The sequence below is a fragment of the Anomaloglossus baeobatrachus genome, chromosome 1, assembly GCF_048569485.1.
Source record: "Anomaloglossus baeobatrachus isolate aAnoBae1 chromosome 1, aAnoBae1.hap1, whole genome shotgun sequence".
NCBI classification, from domain to species: Eukaryota; Metazoa; Chordata; class Amphibia; order Anura; family Aromobatidae; genus Anomaloglossus; species Anomaloglossus baeobatrachus.
This window is the reverse complement of record NC_134353.1, coordinates 385,764,864-385,784,438: the sequence shown is the minus strand read 5'-3', so window position 1 is coordinate 385,784,438 and position 19,575 is coordinate 385,764,864. Positions and strand designations below refer to the sequence as shown.

The window sequence follows — 19,575 nt, the reverse complement described above, 5'->3', positions numbered from 1 at the left end:
GCAAATAAACTGAGGGACACCACTACTCATTGTTGTGGCTCAGTCATTCTCTGCCTGAAGCCCACAGCATCTGGACATGTTCTATGCCTGCACACTGTGCTTTCAGTATGTATGTAGCAGAGATGGATTCATTGTGGGACCTTGTGTGGATTACATAGAACTGGGTGTTATGGGGGTTAATAAACGGGAGAAAGAGGGGGGATTCTTTTTTTTTGTACTTTACTTCCTATATAGGATTTTTTCTGTATGTTGTGTTTTATTTCTTTACACTTACAGATTAGTAATGGGGGGTCTCATAGAGGCCTCCCAATACTAATCAATAGCTTAGTTGCGGCTGTGAGCTGTCATTAACCCCTTATTACCCCGATTGCCACTGCACCAGGGCAATCGGGATGAAGTTGGGTAAAGTTACAAAGTTACATGATTGTCAAATCTAATGGATGTGACAAGCCTGGGCGGCTGCAAATTGCGATTTTTTGGCAGGGTGGCTCCCATAACCATGGGTCTTCCCAGCCTTAGAATACCAGCCTCCAACTGTCGGCTTTATCATGCCTAAGTATCAAAATTGAAAGGGAATGCATGCTGGTTTTTTTTTAAATTATTTATTTAAATAATTATTTTTTTTTAAAAAAAATCCACATGCAGGCCCTCTTATTTTGATACATAGCTAAAATAAGCAGATGGTTGGTAGCTGCTTCCTGGAGCCATAAGTTTTATCTGTGCTATGTATCCTAATGTGGGGACCTTACCCCAATTTTTTTATATATATTTATTTATTTTTATATCAATATACACCCACAGACAGCGTGTGCGATTGCAAGAAGTCAGACTCGTCACACAGGGTGGGAGCGCTGTCTGACTGCAACCAATCAGGGATGCTGGGACTGCCGACGGGCAGGGAATGCAGTGTATATGTATGAAGGATAAAGATCAGCTCCGTAAGTAGTGTTACAGCCTCACAGGACACTGGTAAGTATAATGTGCCTGCTTTTCCCTTTTTTGTTCTTTTTTTTTTTTCCTTCATTTTTTTTTAATTATCTGACTTGCCGCATCCTCACTGGTACCCAGTGTTCCTGGTCTGGTGTCATTGCACAGGTACTTTTGAACCTGCGCGGGTCCGGACTTTTACAGTCCAAGTTCGCTCATCACTATTAAGAAATCTGTGTGTCTGCTTCCAGATTCTAAATTGGTTTGTACTAATACACAAATAGATCTCAGCAAACTTTATAGATCTTACACTATTCATGTCCCAGTCTGCTCCAGATTTTTACTATATAAATTCCAAAAGCATAGAAAACAGATCTAACAATATTAATAATGAAATATCAGTTTTATCAGAGAATGACTTACTTTTTCATCTTGTAAACCCCTTTTTTGACACAGCCAAAATTTCCTGAGCCCAATTCTACTTCATCTATCAAAAGAAGATCTCTCTTTAAAAAGATTTTACGTTCCTTCAGTTCTTCTGGATCACTGTAGGGGCTGTCGTACACACTGGTGTCCATGGGCAAAATCCGAGTTTTCGCACCAGCTAGAAATCAAAGTACATACATATTACATAGCAATGCAAGTGTATTGCATTTGCTGTATAAGTACCGTACAAATGTTTTAGGCAGGTGGGTAAAAAAATGTAAGAAAGTTAGGATGCATTTAGAAAAAGAAGTGTTAATAGTTTATTTTTATCAATATACGAAATGCACAGCGAATTATCAAAAGAGAAATCAAATCATTAATTAGTGTGACCCTTTTCCTTCAAAACAGCCTTGAAGCATCAATTCTTCTAGAGACACTTGATCTTATACCATATTCATACATCTGTATTTCAGGGTCTGAGCATAGACAACGATATACTGACCAGTCACGGACCTCCTGAAACAAACTTAGCCTCGAAGAAAAATATGATGCTGTCAAGCTCGAGTCAAGAGACTTGCCTCCAGTCAATGAATCATGGTCCATTGGTGGACTGTGACACATGGATTTGTGAATATAGCATTATAGAAAACAAGGTGGTCCTGACTTGAGCTCACATAATGGTGCTAATATGATACCAGTAATATCTTGCATAAATGTATACCAGTTTTGAGTTTGGCTTTTCACCACCTCATTACATAGCCACATACACACAAAAAATAATCAAGCTCTTACCGATAAAAGGCTCAGGGGTATATCCATCAAAGTTAGCCGATGGCTGTCTCTGTATAAAACAGATTGGAATAAATAAGTATTTTCTATTGGTTTAAAACTTGCCGTTATTAAAATGTGAAGAATTTTACTATAGGTTTTGAGCATTTTATTAATCGCAAACTGTAAAAAAAAAAAAAAAGCAACTTTGCAATTTACCTGTTATCAATTGATAAAATCAACTCTGTTTTCAAAAATAAAGGGATTTTTTTTTTTTACTTCATGGCTTACTACTTGTTGCCTAGGTTATCGGTCTCTCCTGCAGTCTCAGAGTGGTCGGTTACCTAGGCAAGGACTGGGCACCACTTGCCGGTTATGTCTATTGCCAGATTACTAAAGCAAGGAGGTAGGGGATCTGTACACTTTAGTAGAGAAGATAACACTCCTTTCAAGGGAACCTGTCAGGTGCAATATGCACTTAGCACCACGAGCAGTTCTGGGTGTATATTGCTAATCCCTGCCTAAACATCCCTGTATACACTAGCATAGATAAAGAGATCTTCAGAAAAAGAATTTCTAAAGATCTTTTATCTCATCCTAATGAGTGCGGGGACTTGTCACAAGGGCGTTATATCCCATGACTAGTCCGCACTCTTAGCATAGTAGCACGCCCACAGGGGTGTAATACCATTCTATTCAATGTAGTGTCACCAGTGGTGACGCGCGTACCTGTCTTTGCTGTGACCGCGTTTCTGAATGCCTCGCAGCTCCGGTCATGCGCAAAATGAAGCCGGGTGGTCGCGTCCCGGCTTCAGACAGGTCTACTGCACATGACTGGAAGTGCACGGCATTCAGAAGAGTGGTCACAGCAAACACAGGTACGCACGTCACCGCTGGTGATGCTGAATTGAATAGCATGTTATTATTATGGCGTACTAACATTCTAAGAGGGCGGACTAGTCAGGGGATATAACACCCTTGTGCCTAGTCCCAACACTTAATAGCATGAGATAAAAGATCTTTAGAAATACTTTTTCTAAAGATCTCTTTATCTATGCTAGTATATACAGGGACGGTTAGGCAGGTATTAGCAATATGCACCCAGAACTGCTTGTGATTCTCACTGCATATTGCACCTGATAGGTTCCATGAAAGAAAAGAAAAACGAAGATTGGACCTAAAAAAATAAACAGGTTAATTGGATTGTAAAGCAATCTACCTTCTTATCGCTCTATATGAGCATCGGGGCACCTGTTGGTGTGCTTGGAGAGTGATATTTTTGTTGTCTGTACACTACAGTGAACTATAGTATGTTATTTTTTAAAAAATCTATAGAGTTTCTAGCTAATAGGTATCTCTGACTGTTAGGTGCAAAGTATAAAGATCTGACAGAATTTAATCATACTGTATCAGCTTCAGCAGAGTAGATCATATGTGTAAAACCACATGTCATTTACACATAGGGCCGCAGAGAAACAACGCATTTGCACCAGAAAATTGGCGTGAAAAGCTTTAAAGAGAAGCAACATTTTTGCATAAAACGAGGCTGGTCAAAAATGTTGTGCCTTTTGGGGTTATCGCAACATTTTTGACCAGTTCCAACAAAGATGTCAAAGCTGAGGCAGGACCATGCCAAATTCACAAGTGATGGCATTTCTTGCACCACACATTAGTCCAGTCCCTCAGTGCGCCTCTTAATGAATCAGGCTCCTCACAGTCCACCCTGCCACCTCTTCAAGACCAGCATGAAAAACGTTGATCTTCATGAATCGTGGCCAAATCTCGAATGTTTAGGCCAGGTGTGAGCAATACAGCTCAATTGCAACCGTAGATTGGCTGCACAGGACATCAATAACAATATCATGCGAGCCTCGGGATACCCAGTGCCAACATCTCTGGAACAGCAATGATAAGGGAGGTGAGTAAAAAGTGTTATTATTTTTACAAAAAGGAATATCGTTTTTAAGAAAAAGTTCTCAGAGTAGTTGACAACCTCTTTAATGCTTGCAAACTAGACTTATTTTTTTTCATTTCTATTATAAGAAGGCCAAAGCTAAGAAAAGATATGCATATATTTCCATGAAGTTTAACTAAGTACTCACATATTTTGGAAGTGATGGAGGGATGGCACATAATCCTGTGGAAATATAAGGACTAAAGTTAAGTACAGTAACAAATTCAGTGTGGAATAATGAAAAAAAAATATTGTTTTCATTTTTATTTATTTCCTTTTAAAGTCCAAAACTCTTTACATTTTTCATCATAGCTGGATTAGGTTGTTTCTAGTAGGATAAGTTGTATTAATGAATTATTTGACTATATAGTTAGTGTACAGTAGTGTGGAATTAGATGTTTATGTGCTACATTTTAAAATTAAAAAACATTTACCAGTTATATATACATTCTGATGCACTAAATCCCCACATCATGTATACATCATAGAAATGGTGCAGTCAGAGAAGTTGTCCTCATGCCACCCACGGCAAAAGACTACAAGAAGTGGCATAGCGATGATTGAAGAGGTCACAACCGGGCTCACGGGTGGAAGGGACCTGGTAACCCCAGCACCTACTTCAGCTGGATGTGTATCCAGGGACACACATCCAGCTGAAATGCATTGCTGTGCAGAGGCGCATCAGGTCCATGAAACGCAATACATGCTGCCGGTCAAACACAGCCCGGCAGCTGTTGTGGCCAGTCTAAGGTACACCTGTGCAATAATCGTGCTGTCTAATCAGCATCTTGATATTCAACACCTGTGAGCTGGATGGATTATCTTGGCAAAAGAATAGTGCTCACTAACACAGATTTAGAAAAATTTGTAAACAATATTTGAGAGAGAAAAACCTTCTGTGTACATGAAAAGTCTTAGATCTTTGAGTTTAGCTCATGAAGAATGAGTTTGTCTTGCCTGTTCCCATCCTGTCTGTCCTGTCTATTACTTTATCCTGGTCCTGCTGTATCCCTGCTCCAATTAGCTGCCACAGTCCCGATTACAGCCCTGGAAATGGCACCTGGTGTACAGCCTAGTGGTGGGTGCTTAGTTAAGCCCCTCACAAAAAAGGGAAAGCCTGGTTTTCCCCTGTAGTCCAGTGGGTCCTCTCCCACTCGCCGCCTTCACCAGTGATAAACAATTCTCGTCCTGAGATCTTGGCTGATTTCTTTTCACTTTCCCATGATGCTACACACAGAAGTAGTGTGGTTCAGGTGTGCATTAAAATACATGCACATTAGTGTATGTAAACTTTTGACTTTGCAGAAAGTAATAAAAAGTCCTTAAAACATTCTCTCTCTCTCTTTCTCTTTCCTTTTCTCTTTCTCTTTCTCTTTCTTCTGGCATTTGGCAAATATAAATAATTTTGGTTCCTAATTCACCTAAAACGGGAAAGGTTTATTCAGATTTCATGTCAGGCCGGCTTCACATCAGCGGTATTCTGCCGCAATGCCGGATCCGTCAGAAATGCAGTACAGTTAAATGGAATCACAGCAAGATAAGGTCACATGCGCCCACGAATGCATGTGACCGCATGTAACCTTATCTTGCCGCAATTCCACTGTATTGAACTGTACCGCATTTATGACGGATCGGCATTGCGGCAGAACACCGCTGATGTGAAGCCGGCCTCAGATAGTGAGAAAAACATGCATACGTGCCTTTTTTGATAGTGTATGTAAACTTCTGGTTTCATTTGTACCTATAACAACTGAAAAATAAAAAATGTATGTCTCTTGGAGCAACGGGAGAAAAAGACAAAAACGTATAAATGAAAAATGTCAGGTCATTAAAGGATTAAAACGCAACATTTTGCTTTGCTTTACCAAAACTAAAAGGGCCTAACTAAAGAAGAATGGTGTCTTGATGAGGAGATGTGTTAGTCAGATGTGCCTGATTCACGAAGAGGAGCATGCCTCTTCATAAATCAGGAGCATTGCACAAGTGGCATACACCTCACTACAAATCTTACTCTAGTCCTTGCTGGAGTAAGATTTCTGCCATAAAGAACTCCACCACTTGTCATGAATTTGACAAGTGGTGGTCGCTGTGCCCCATTGACGCCACATCTTGGCTAACTTTGTTGCAGCTGGGCGATAAAGGAGTGAGTACACTAAAAGTTGAACATTTTAAAACATCCTCTAGCTGCACCAAAGTTATGCAACCGTTCAAAGCTTTAACCACATGAATACTGTTGTAAAAGCTTTGATTAATCATGCCATCAATTTGTCTGACTCACCAGTCACTGTGTTGCCATTTGGACATCCCTCCTTTAGAACTGTAATTACGCCATCACACTTGAGTTTCAAGTACTCTACAAGCTTAAAAAAGACAAAAGATTGATTGATTTATTGCTGTAGTGACATACTTTATGATAAAATGTATATGATTATCTGACATAATACATCCAGATGTACACCTCATGCATCTACAGCAGTGGTTGAATCGCTTCCAACCATCCTGGATTCAGCTGGAATGTCCCAATTTGAGGGCTCAGTTCCACTGTTCTGGCACTCTACTTCCTCCAACCTCTCTCGCTCGCTCCGTAGCTCCTTCTCCTCTAGAAGTGTGGCTGGTATTTCTCTGAACACATGCATAATATAAATATACAATTCACCTCCCTGATCTCATTGAGACACAAAGTCCATGTTTGCAGGCATCAGCTCTAGCAATGAGCCAGAGCCACACTGAAGAAGATGGCAGAATTTGGTAATCTTGAGCTGTATTGCAGACAGTGAAGCCAAAAGCAGATTATACAGGTACATAGAGATACATCTGTATATAGCAGTTTTTCTATGTACCTGTATTCTAGAGGTGAAGAAATAATCAGATTGTTTTCTTCCTATATAATTACTAAAAAATAAACACAATTTCAAAAATGTAAATTTCTTTAATTGCAAAAATGTAAAATTCTCAGGGATTAGAACCCAAAACCTCTACAACTGCTTGCAGGAAAGATCTAACCCTAATGAACCACTAGGCTGACATCAAAGAAAGAGCTTTCTAATCTGGATGCTGCAATGCAGGGTTTGACTCCACAGACAGATTATACAGGTACATAGAGATACATTATACATAGTAGTGTATTTATACTGTATTCTAGAGGGAGAATAAAACATATATTTTTTCTTCCTATACAATTACTAACATTTTTTTAAAAAATTACATTTTTAATACGGTTTAAAAGAAAAAAATAGACATCACAAATCGGCAAATAACATGGGAAAATGTGGTGTTCCTATAATTGTACAGCCCTGTACTACACAGCGATTAGATTTATGGTGATCAGTAAATGGCATAAATGCATGGCGGGATTGATCATCTTTTTCTATTAAACTCAGAAAATATGTAGTAAAAATGTAACGTAAAAGCTAAATTTTTTTACTGCTTTTTCTGTGTTTTCTCTAGTTGTCCGCACTACACAATCCAATAATATTCTTCTCTGATTATTGCATGTTTGCTTCGTTTCTTTTCTGCATTTTTCCCCTTTTATGCAATTTTGATGGATATATGAATCTGCTTTTTTAATATTACAGAAAAGCTTTGATTTTGCACTTAAAATGGCATATACCGTATTTTTCGGACCATAAGACGCACTTTTTTTTCCCCAAATGTTGGGGGAAAGTGGGGGGTGCGTCTTATGGTATCAATATAGGGCTGCGGGGAATGAGGGTGCTGCGGTGGAGCGGGTCATCGGGGTCACGAGCAGGCTGCAGCAGCGCCTGCCGTGACCATGTGGGCCCGCTCATTCCATATGCACGTCCATCCTCCCACCCATCTCTCAGCGCTGAAGCAGGCGCTACAGGTGGGCAGGGTGATGGGCGGGGACGCATGCATGGTAAACAGCCAGCTCGCGTGATCTCCCCTGGCAACTACAGCCTGGAGTGATCATGCTCTGCTGTATTCACTGCTCCCTGTGCATCATCATCAGCGCGGGGTGCAGTGAATCAATGTACTCACCGTTCCCCTGCAGCACCGCGATGTCCTCCTGTCTGCTGGCCGAGGCTGTATGGAAACTAGTGGTGCTCACAGCGATGACGTTATCGCTGTGCGCACATGTCCACACAATCGCGCCGGCAGACAGGAGGACATCGCGATGCTGCAGGGATCGTGGCCGGCTCAACACAGCGCTGCCGGCAGACAGGAGGAGGAGCGACACTGCGTGGAGCAAGGAAAGGTGAGTGTAAATGTTTATTTTTTTTGTGTGCCACAGGATGCAGGACATAGCAGGATGATGGGGGTATATGAGCAGGATGATGGGGGTATATGAGCAGGATGATGGAGGTATATGAGCAGGATGATGGGGGTATATGAGCAGGATGGGGCCATATAGCAGGATGATGGGTGTATATGAACAGGATGATGGCATATAGCAGGATGACGGGGGTATATGAGCAGAATGATGGGAGTATATGAACAGGATGATAGTATATAGCAGGATGATGGGGGTATATGATCAGGATGATGGGGGTATATGAGCAGAATGATGGCGTATATGAGCAGGATGATGGTGTATATGAGCAGGATGATGGTGAATATAGCAGGATGGGAGCACATACCAGGATGGCAATATATAGCAAGATGGGGCTATACCAGGATGAGGGACATATATATACACAAGGCAGGAGGATCATTACCAGGATGGGGTACCTTAGTAGAGAATTTGGGGACATTACCCTAATAACAGTGTCAGCAGCAGATCCTCGCCCCATAACAGTGTGTCATGACCACATTTTTTGCTTAAAATTTTATTTTCCTATTTTCCTTCTCTAAAACCAGGGTGCGTCTTATGGTCCGGTGCGTCTTATAGTCCGAAAAATACGGTACTGTTATTTTAACCTTAATTTTTTCAGGCTCCAAAAAGAAGCCCAGAGAAAAAAAAGCACCAAAACAGCACAGTCTAGCAATGTCTTTAGATGCATTGAAGATAGAGACGTCATGAAATCACATTAACTTTGCTTGGACATTTAGGCTGTGTGCGCACGTTGCGTTTTTTCATGCATTTCCGCAGCATTTTGAACTGCAGCGTTTTAATACCAAAATGCATGCGTTTTGATTTCCAAGCAAAGTCTATGGGAAATAGGGCTTTATTGTTCGCACAATGCTTTTAAAAATGCAGTGTTTTAGTTGCTTAAAATTTGTCAAAATCTCAGCGTTTAAAGAAGCAGCATGTCAATTGTTTTTGCCATTTTGGCAGCGTTTTGCTAACATTAGAGTCAATGATAATGATCAAAACGCATCCTTAATCAAAATCCTAGCGTTTTACATGCTTTTTTGATGCAGAATGCATGCTTTTTGACAAAATCAAAGCATGCGTTTTTGACATTATAGTGAGGTCATGACGTCTCCTTTTTCACACACATCAAGCCCGACTATAAAAAAAAGAGTAAAACAATATTTTAAACATCAATATTAGATCAAATAATCTTTTTATTATAATTAGCTATTTTGTGTTTGATTTAAAGCATATTTGTTATCATTTTTTTCCATTTTTTTCATAGTGTTTGAATGTTTAAACTTTATTTAGTAGTGTCTTTGTATTGATGACGCACAGAAAATGCATGTAAAACGCGGTAAAAACGCAAGAAAAACGCATGCATATTTCCAGCGTTTTTGTGGTGAAAACCAAATTTGACACTGACAAATTCTGCCAGAGGATGCGTTCATTTCTGCAAGGTACTTAGTCCGTTTTCACATGTAGAGTAAATGCTGGGTTTTTCTGCTGCTGTTTTTTAGCACAGAAATTCTGCTGTGCTTAACTGTCCAAGCAAAGTGGATGTGATTCCATGAAAACTTCACCCACTACATGTCTAAAGACGCCGCTGAACTGTGCGGCTTTGGTGCTTTTTTTTCTCTAGAGGCTTCCATGTAGAGCCCCTAAAAAACTAACGTAAAAAACTGCAGTTACTTTTTTATGTATAGAATCAAGGCTTTTATGTATGCAGCTTCATATCTGCACCAAAAAGGGAAGGAAATATGGGGTAAAATGCATAAAAAAACACATCAAATATGGGGGAAAAGGCATAGTTTTTGTTTGTGTAGTTTTGTGCAGACACCTGCAGAAAACAAAAAATACCTGATTTATGCATCATGTGACTATGAACCCAAATCTGACCACAAGAGAAGACAACCTAAAACCTCCACAAATTGGAGTAGAAGTCATGTGTATAAATAGATCAATCAAATACCACCTCTATCCACCTTGGCTCACACTTGTGTTCTCTATCTGGGGTGCATTGCCTGCTATTTGTCAGCTAATCCTTTGTGTCTATACACCCCCAGAGTAACGTTTTACATCATCTGGCCTTATATGTACATATTTTTCACTCAATCAGCAATATCTTTGTGGGGCTACTCTGCTTGATAGTTTTCTGTGTAGGTCTCCATTTTGTACTGTTTTATTTGATTAATAAAGAGTGATTTATTTATACATGTGGCCTTTACTCCAATATGTCAACAGAACCCTATACCCTTAATGACCCATGACGTACTATGTCTGTCACCGGTAGTACCCCTGCCTTTGATGCGGTCTTGCACGCCAAGCCCACATATCCCCGCGCACGTTGGCTGATTTGGGCAGCCGACATGCGCCTCAAGAGCCGCGGGTGCATCGGTACTCTGCCTTCTGCTATTAACCTATGTCAATCTCTGACAGCTGTATTTAATGCGCTCTGGCATGGAGCACACTATTTTGCCCCCTCATTGGCACTCCTGCAAAGTAATGACCAGCTGATGGCCCCTGTGTCTTTCATCTCAATACTCCTATGAATGCTATGACTATGAAAGAATGAACAAAAATTAAATCCACAGCTCCAAACTACAGGTGAGCATGATGCACAGATGAGGTCGCCCCAGCCCTGGATAATAAAAAGACACGCCGGGGACTCCAGAAGGTAAGAGATTTGGGACCTCCCGTCTAGCCACCAGGTACCATTAACCTGAACACTGGACCAGAGTCTCATGAATCAATCCTCTCATCTTTAGTCCCAACCATCCTGGATTCAGTTTGGGTCTATGGTCTGCAGTCCCAGGCATCTCCTGAATGTCCCTCACTCCCACGTGCACATAACTGGAGTAACAGTGCCGATACCACCAAAACACGACCGAAATCCTAGTTCTCCACTCCACACTGGGCATAGAGGGTTAACCATGGAAGGGGATGGTCACCATGAGAATGAGTTCCTGGGTTTAGCGGGATCAGCAGTCAGTCTGTAGTCAGTCCAGAGAGTGTAGCACATGGAAGAGGTGTGCGAATGGGCCTGAGCTGGGTCCATGTAACGGTGACCCGGGGGGCACAGGAGAGAGGTCGCCAGGACGGGTACCAGAGATACCGCTGGGGTCGAAGCACAAACGGGGCATAGGGCCCTAGGTCAAGCATCAGTTTCATACAGTTTGATAAATACCTGCTTCACTAAACCAAATAATCCGGGGGCAGCAGTAGTAAACTAGGATCAGGGTTCCGACACGTACCGTCCCACAGGGTCCTCACTGCTCACCGTACGGAAAAGGAGACTGTACCACAAAAGGGACAGTCGGGGCCCCCAAATGCTCCACGCTACGAAGACCCAATCAACAGAGAGTGCCGGAGACAGAGCAACCTGGGTCACTACATTGGCACTAATACTCCAAGGGACCTGAACCACTGGTCCTAAGGTCAGAGTGAGTAAAGACTGTTAAAGACAACCTAGTGTGGTCTCTGTTATTACCCTGCAACATCTCCCAGGCACAGCCCTACCTGCGGAGGGCCTAACACCATTGCTGCAAACACCAGCAGCCCTGGGAGTACCCACATTTGGCAGCGGCGGTTCTTCATCCTTAACAGCAATCTGCAGGTGGCGTCACATGACATTAACTCTAATCTCCCCTGTAAATATCCCCACTTACAAAAGGGGCCCAGGGCACGGAATCGGGCAACGGCCACAGAAGTGACATCCCCGACTGAATACTCTGCCCAGGACCAAGTACCTCCTTCCCTGGGCGACACACTATACTAGAGTCACAGGCACTTTGTAACAGTATCTGTTAAAGCTTGGCATAATTTTTTGGCTTACAGTACAAAAATTATTTTAGCCACAAAAGTTAAAGGCAAATTGGGGCTCCATAGTAGAGCCCCATAGTATTATAACAGCTTTAGACAATGCAGTAAGGCAGCAAAAAATACCATTCTTAGTGTTCATCCTTCCACAGTCATATGTGTTTGCATTGTTTCATTTGCAGTTCATGTTTATTTACTAGGTTGAACTTTGGCTCCCTCTAGTGACCAAACCTTAGCAGAACAAGCTTTGTATTTCATGCTCCCTCTCTCCTCCCCTTTGCGGTGCATTCTGGGTAGATAGCTTCATTTCCTGCTGGCTTACAAGCTGAAGGCAGGCTCCATTTTGATCCCCCTTGTGAAAGCATCGCTGGTAAGGAGATCTATGTTTGTTGCTATCTGAAGCGCAGGACGTTCACTATGTTTAATTAGCTGAATCTACAAAGCTAGAATTAAGCTGTTTGTACATTTATGTGTATATTGTCACATTTCTGTATGAGCGTACCCCGTTATATTATATACATGTTGATTGTACACATCTTGTTGTTTTAGTTTCACCAATTTCAACATTTATTAAAATTCAGTATACACAGACTTCCTTCAAGCAACAGTCTCCTCATTTAACTTAATGGATAAGGGTTTAGCTGCCTGTCAAACTGCATACACCCCAGGATTCATGTAGGGAGGACAGAACAATTAGACTTACCTGCCACAATGTGTCAAACTTAGTGCCTTCGGGTATTGAATACTTCCCAGACTTGTCAAGATTAATTCTATAATGATAAACTGTCTTTCCATAAACTATGGACAGGGCAAACGTTCCTGACTCCTTCCTCTCTCTTATCCTTAATTAAAGGAAAAAAATTATCATTGGAAAGAAACTGAACCAACTAGGTCAAGAAAATTAGTTGCACAATAGGGAAAGTTTATGGTATATATTTTTTAACCCCTTAAGCTTTCTTCTCACTTACATGTTTCCAGTATATGTGGTGTCTGATTTATTCACAACTATCAAACCTACCCAATATAACCTATGGTGCTATTAGTTGTTACACACTGGGTGTCCGTGCAAAGCATACGGAGACATGTCTGTTTTTTCCTGCAGCATGGTTCACAAGAGATGTGAAAAACAACATATACAGCACATGGATGTCATCAGTGTACAGTCCATGTGCTGTACATGTTTAATATTGCAAAGTATAGGAGATGTTTCGTCTGGTGAGTATAACTACTGACTGTCAGAAATTAAGTCACAAGCTCCCAATACAAGTCTATGAAGGCCAGAATGAGGCTCTCATAGACTTGAAGTGTGACCTCTTCATGAAACACTGGAACATCTGGCAGGTTACAAACTGCTAGAGACCTATAGGAGCATTGGCAACAGACGGTGAAGACGTCAGAGGGACCTTAGATTAAAAGCAGCATTCCAGTGGTAAAATATATTTTAAAAAATACTAGAGTGGTTCTTTAACCCCTTAGTGACCAGCTAAATTTTTAAAATCTGATGTATCATTTCATGTGGCAATAACTCTGCAATGTTTCTACATATCCCAGTAATTTTGAGATAGTATCTTCTTGATGCATCATATTTTATGATAATGGTAAATTTAGGTTGATATGTTTCGCGTTTATTTATAAAAAAAATAAGAAATTTGACAAAAAAAATGTAAAAAGTAGCTTTTTTTTAACTTTAAAAGATTATCCTTTTAATTCAGACAGTGACACCACACAACAGTTAATAAATAACATTTACCTAACGTCTGTTTTACATCAGCACCATTTGTAAAATGTTCTTTTATTTAGTTAGGATGTTTGATGTTAAAATTGTAGCAGAAAATTTTAATATTTTCAAGACAATTTTCAAAACTTATTTTTTAGGGTCTTATACAGTTTTGAAGTGACTTTAGGGGACCTATATATTAAAAACACATCAAAAGTGAAAATTTTAAAACGGCCCCCCTCAACATATTTCAAACCTCTATCAGGTAGTTTATTAACCCTTCAATTGCTTCTCAGGAATTAATTCAAAGTAGCATGACAGTTATGACAATTTGTTTTACCTCCTATATGTTGCTAACTTTTGAATAGGACAGTATTAGAGATGGGTGAAGGTGCTCGGCACTGCTTGGTACTTGATTGCACATTAGCGTGCTCGATGTGCTCAATACTTAGTCGAACTTTTTGTTCTTTGAATGCCATGCTCGAGTCCCTGCCCCACGTGTTTCCTGGTTTTTTATCAGCCAGTAAACATGCAGGGATTGCCTGTCAATCATGGTCATGCTGTAGCCATTTACATAAAATATATAGGTAAAAAATAAATAAAAATAATATAGACATAAATGCAAGATATATAATTATTCTGTGTGCTATAATGAATAAACAAAAAGAAAAACATATCTAAAATTGATAAAAAAAACACATAAAGGTCACTTAATTCAATCATAACTGTCATTGTGAAAAAGAAGAAAATGAAGTCAGTGCTTGGATTTCTATGAGCAAAGGGATTACTCAAAACAAATAGTCATTGCTGGTTCTCCAATGACAAAACTAATAAAAATAAGTAAATTAAAGAAAACAAATGTTGTAATGGGAGTGTATTCCTGTGTTATAATGTAAGGAGCATTAACAAGATGCTGCATCAGAGTCAACAAGTTCAAAGTTGTTTGACAATCTTGTAGTGTTGTGGAAGAACTCAGTGTTCAGATATAATAAACACCGGAATCCCCTTAAGATTATATTAATATAATCTATTAAATATTGAATATTAATAAACAGCGCTAATGATACAGTTAAATATTCAAAATCAGTTAATAATTGCCCCCAAAATATAGAAATTCTTTAAAAAATGTCTAGTAAGTGTTTAAACATAAAAAATATTTTGCACATACAGTCAGGGCCAGAAATATTTGGACAGTGACACAAGTTTTGTTATTTTAGCTGTTTACAAAAACATGTTCAGAAATACAATTATATATATAATATGGGCTGAAAGTGCACACTCCCAGCTGCAATATGAGAGTTTTCACATCCAAATCGGAGAAAGGGTTTAGGAATCATAGCTCTATAATGCATAGCCTCCTCTTTTTCAAGGGACCAAAAGTAATTGGACAAGGGACTCGAAGGGCTGCAATTAACTCTGAAGGCGTCTCCCTTGTTAACCTGTAATCAATGAAGTAGTTAAAAGGTCTGGGGTTGATTACAGGTGTGTGGTTTTGCATTTGGAAGCTGTTGCTGTGACCAGACAACATGCGGTCTAAGGAACTCTCAATTGAGGTGAAGCAGAACATCCTGAGGCTGAAAAAAAAGAAAAAATCCATCAGAGAGATAGCAGACATGCTTGGAGTAGCAAAATCAACAGTCGGGTACATTCTGAGAAAAAAGGAATTGACTGGTGAGCTTGGGAACTCAAAAAGGCCTGGGCGTCCACGGATGACAACAGTGGTGGATGATCGCCGCATACTTTCTTTGGTGAAGAAGAACCCGTTCACAACATCAACTGAAGTCCAGAACACTCTCAGTGAAGTAGGTGTATCTGTCTCTAAGTCAACAGTAAAGAGAAGACTCCATGAAAGTAAATACAAAGGGTTCACATCTAGATGCAAACCATTCATCAATTCCAAAAATAGACAGGCCAGAGTTACATTTGCTGAAAAACACCTCACGAAGCCAGCTCAGTTCTGGAAAAGTATTCTATGGACAGATGAGACAAAGATCAACCTGTACCAGAATGATGGGAAGAAAAAAGTTTGGAGAAGAAAGGGAATGGCACATGATCCAAGGCACACCACATCCTCTGCAAAACATGGTGGAGGCAACATGATGGCATGGGCATGCATGGCTTTCAATGGCACTGGGTCACTTGTGTTTATTGATGACATAAGAGCAGACAAAAGTAGCCGGATGAATTCTGAAGTGTACCGGGATATACTTTCAGCCCAGATTCAGCCAAATACCGCAAAGTTGATCGGACGGCGCTTCATAGTACAGATGGACAATGACCCCAAGCATACAGCCAAAGCTACCCAGGAGTTCATGAGTGCAAAAAAGTGGAACATTCTGCAATGGCCAAGTCAATCACCAGATCTTAACCCAATTGAGCATGCATTTCACTTGCTCAAATCCAGACTTAAGATGGAAAGACCCACAAACAAGCAAGACCTGAAGGCTGCGGCTGTAAAGGCCTGGCAAAGCATTAAGAAGGAGGAAACCCAGCGTTTGGTGATGTCCATGGGTTCCAGACTTAAGGCAGTGATTGCCTCCAAAGGATTCGCAACAAAATATTGAAAATAAAAATATTTTGTTTGGGTTTGGTTTATTTGTCCAATTACTTTTGACCTCCTAAAATGTGGTGTGTTTGTAAAGAAATGTGTACAATTCCTACAATTTCTATCAGATATTTTTGTTCAAACCTTCAAATTAAACGTTACAATCTGCACTTGAATTCTGTTGTAGAGGTTTCATTTCAAATCCAATGTGGTGGCATGCAGAGCCCAACTCGCGAAAATTGTGTCACTGTCCAAATATTTCTGGACCTAACTGTAAAAACAGCTATAATATTATTGTTGTTTGTTGGGCATAATTGAATGAGGAGTGCCATATTACCAAAACCAGTTCATATATGCCCATATAGTATATAACGTCTATCTCTAAGGGCATACAATGGGGTTGTGACATGCACACTCGGGTCATGTGAGCATCCCTCTCACCACCCCCTAATTTCTTCTACCTTACACTGCATGTGTGCCCTATGTGCGCTTGTCTCTCTTTTGTTCTCTTTTACCAGTATTCTCTTGTCAGCAATTTCAGTTGATCATTTTTTATGCCCCTGGTGGCACTAGAAACCTGCTCTGACAAAACGCTATCGGCAGTGCAGGCCAGCACCTCCAGGGCCTGGAGGGACAGTTCATACCACATATCCATATTGGATACCAAATAGCTGTATGCAACAGAAGAATCACAAAAGATGCTGGTACTGTAATGGCCAAAGGTCAAATAGGGATCCAGCGAGTCATGAGATGGAGACGCAGGCAGAAAGTTAACACCACTAAGTTTAATGATGGGTTTGGGAGAGGGCATGGAGATGAGAAGCAATATGAAAACTCTTCCCCCAGACTACCACACAAATGGATTACAATGAGATATACTTATGGATCAGTGTCTCAGCCTCAGAGTTTTGCAGCAAAATCATGAACAAATTTACCTAGCAGAACTCTAACTAACACAGCAACCAGGGGGATGTAAATCATTTGAGTATATCTCCAGGGGGATCTCTGATACTTCACACCAATTTACAACTTATCCTCTTCTATCTGCAACACAACACATAAACCAGAGACACACTATATGCTCACATACTCCAAGGAATTGGTATACCCGAGTATATCTTAAGTGAACGTACCGTTAACCCTGACAAGGACTGTCACAGACCTGTGAAGAGTCCTGACTGCAGACTTTCCGGGGTCTTCGACGCCAAACAGGGGAATCCAACATGCACGAGCAAATCTGTACTCTCTCTATTCCACAGCATTCAAAGGCCTTCGGCCATGCCACTCACAGTTCTGTAAGCACAGGGATGATAGTCCTCCGCCTGGGTGTCATTTCTTAAAGGGGTTGTGTAGCAAGTCCCTTTTCCAGCCTCGCACTTAATAGAGTGCAAGGCTGGAAAAGACAATGACTATCTCATTGTCGCTATTCCTACTGTACTGCTTATTTTTCATCAATGCCAAGAAGAGTATAAAGCAAAATACTCACAGAAATTTTCCGTCTGGTTGGGCTCCAGAGTATAATTTTCGCTCAGATTCTTCTCTGCTAATGTTCCCATGATACCAGGCCATCTTCTCATGAGCAGTGGTAGCAATGAGTTTCTCTACCTGTGGAGCTTGGCTTATGATTGCTTGTTCTAAAGCATCTCCCTGTAATATTCAGTAGAAATAAATTGTACATTGGTTAGTTATGTGCTGTATTAGAATAGTGAATAAAAATTTGTAGATATTATTATCATTCTAACTTTTATTTAAAAGGAATCTGTCACTAGATTAATGCAGGCCAAATCACACGCAGCAAAAAACAAAGCCTCACTGTGCAATGATTTACTCTAAAATGCTTCAGTGTTTAAGAGAAAATATAGTTTTTTTTATAGTTTTAGTTGTTTATATGTTACAGTTTTTCTTCCTCCCCACTCCAGTTGATTGACAAGTCTCTCCCTATGTACACACGGGCTGAGGATGTCACTTGACTAGTCAAGTCTCTCCTTTTAGTCTCACGATGGGTTAATAGTGTTCTGAAGCCGTGTGACCATCGCACTGAAAGCCCAGATACTGGAAGAAAATTAGCTTTATACCTAATGGCATCCTCAGGCTTTCAGTCATAGAAGAGCAGCCAGTGCAGCTTCAGACACCACTCATTATACAGTGAGCGGTGTGTTATGATCTGGTAACCGTGGAAGATTACAAAAAAATCCCATTAGTGGAAAAACACCAAGAAAAACAAGAGTAGTTGGAGCCTGAGCTGACCGCAATCCCCTAACTATCAGACCACACTAGAAGTAGCCATGGAGCATTCCTAAACACCTAGATGCCATTTCACAGCAAGAGAAACTAGCTACACCTCGCAGATAGAAATGAGGAAATCTTACTTGCCCCAAAAAAGTCCCCAAAGGAATATCAGCCCCCGACATATAGAAATTATGGTGATGTAGGAAAACACGATACACAGATAGAAAAAATAGATTTAGCAAAGGTGAGGCTTGACTACCTCGATACAAAGGAAAGAAAAGGAAGCTGATTGCGGTCAATACAAAAAACCCAGCAGAAAAATACCAATCTCCTGATAGTAAAAATGGCCCTGGAGGTCGAATGACCTCACCCCCACTATATCAATCAGGTACTCTTGTAAATAATGGCAGAAGAAAATATCAAAAAGAACACAAAAATACAAAAGTGCAAATAATCAAGTTCGACAGGGAGAATCTCCATTTTCTTGCAGAAGAGCTAGCAAAGGGGAAACCCCCATGCTCACCAAACTAGAAAAGCAAATCTTCACCTGCCAGAAAACAGATTCCAAAGAAAACAAAAACAAATACCCTAAGGTGTAAACCAGGAAGCAAAGCAAAAGCTTGCAAACTTATCTGCAGAGGTCTTGCACAGGAAAACAGGGAAGGACAAAACTCCAAGCCAGGTTCAGAGACTGAGGGAAAATTCAACTATCACTGGCACCAGTAAAGCAAAAAGTCCTCTCCTTTTTACACCATGCTTCTTTGCAATAGGGCTTCCTTAATTCCCAATTAACGCCGACACCTGTCTGAGTCACAGACTCAGACTCAGCTTCACTACCATTCCTGGCCACCAAAGGGAGCTCCAAAACAGCACCCACACAGATGACATTCTCAACAGAAGTGGCTGTAACCACACCTCCAGCACTAACTGACATC

General features: G+C 40.6%; 1 protein-coding gene across 1 annotated transcript in view; it reads right to left on the bottom strand.

Annotated features, from left to right (window-relative positions):
• Positions 1–19,575, bottom strand: part of ZAP70 (zeta chain of T cell receptor associated protein kinase 70) — a 216,483-nt gene that overhangs the window by 118,040 nt on the left and 78,868 nt on the right. Inside the window, exons 3-8 of the mRNA XM_075337827.1 lie at positions 17,898–18,058; positions 12,853–12,991; positions 6,354–6,435; positions 4,224–4,258; positions 2,146–2,194; positions 1,351–1,531 (exon numbers count right to left, since the gene is read on the bottom strand). Of these exons, the coding sequence (XP_075193942.1) occupies positions 1,351–1,531; positions 2,146–2,194; positions 4,224–4,258; positions 6,354–6,435; positions 12,853–12,991; positions 17,898–18,058 (647 nt within the window). The remainder of the gene's footprint in view (positions 1–1,350; positions 1,532–2,145; positions 2,195–4,223; positions 4,259–6,353; positions 6,436–12,852; positions 12,992–17,897; positions 18,059–19,575) is intronic.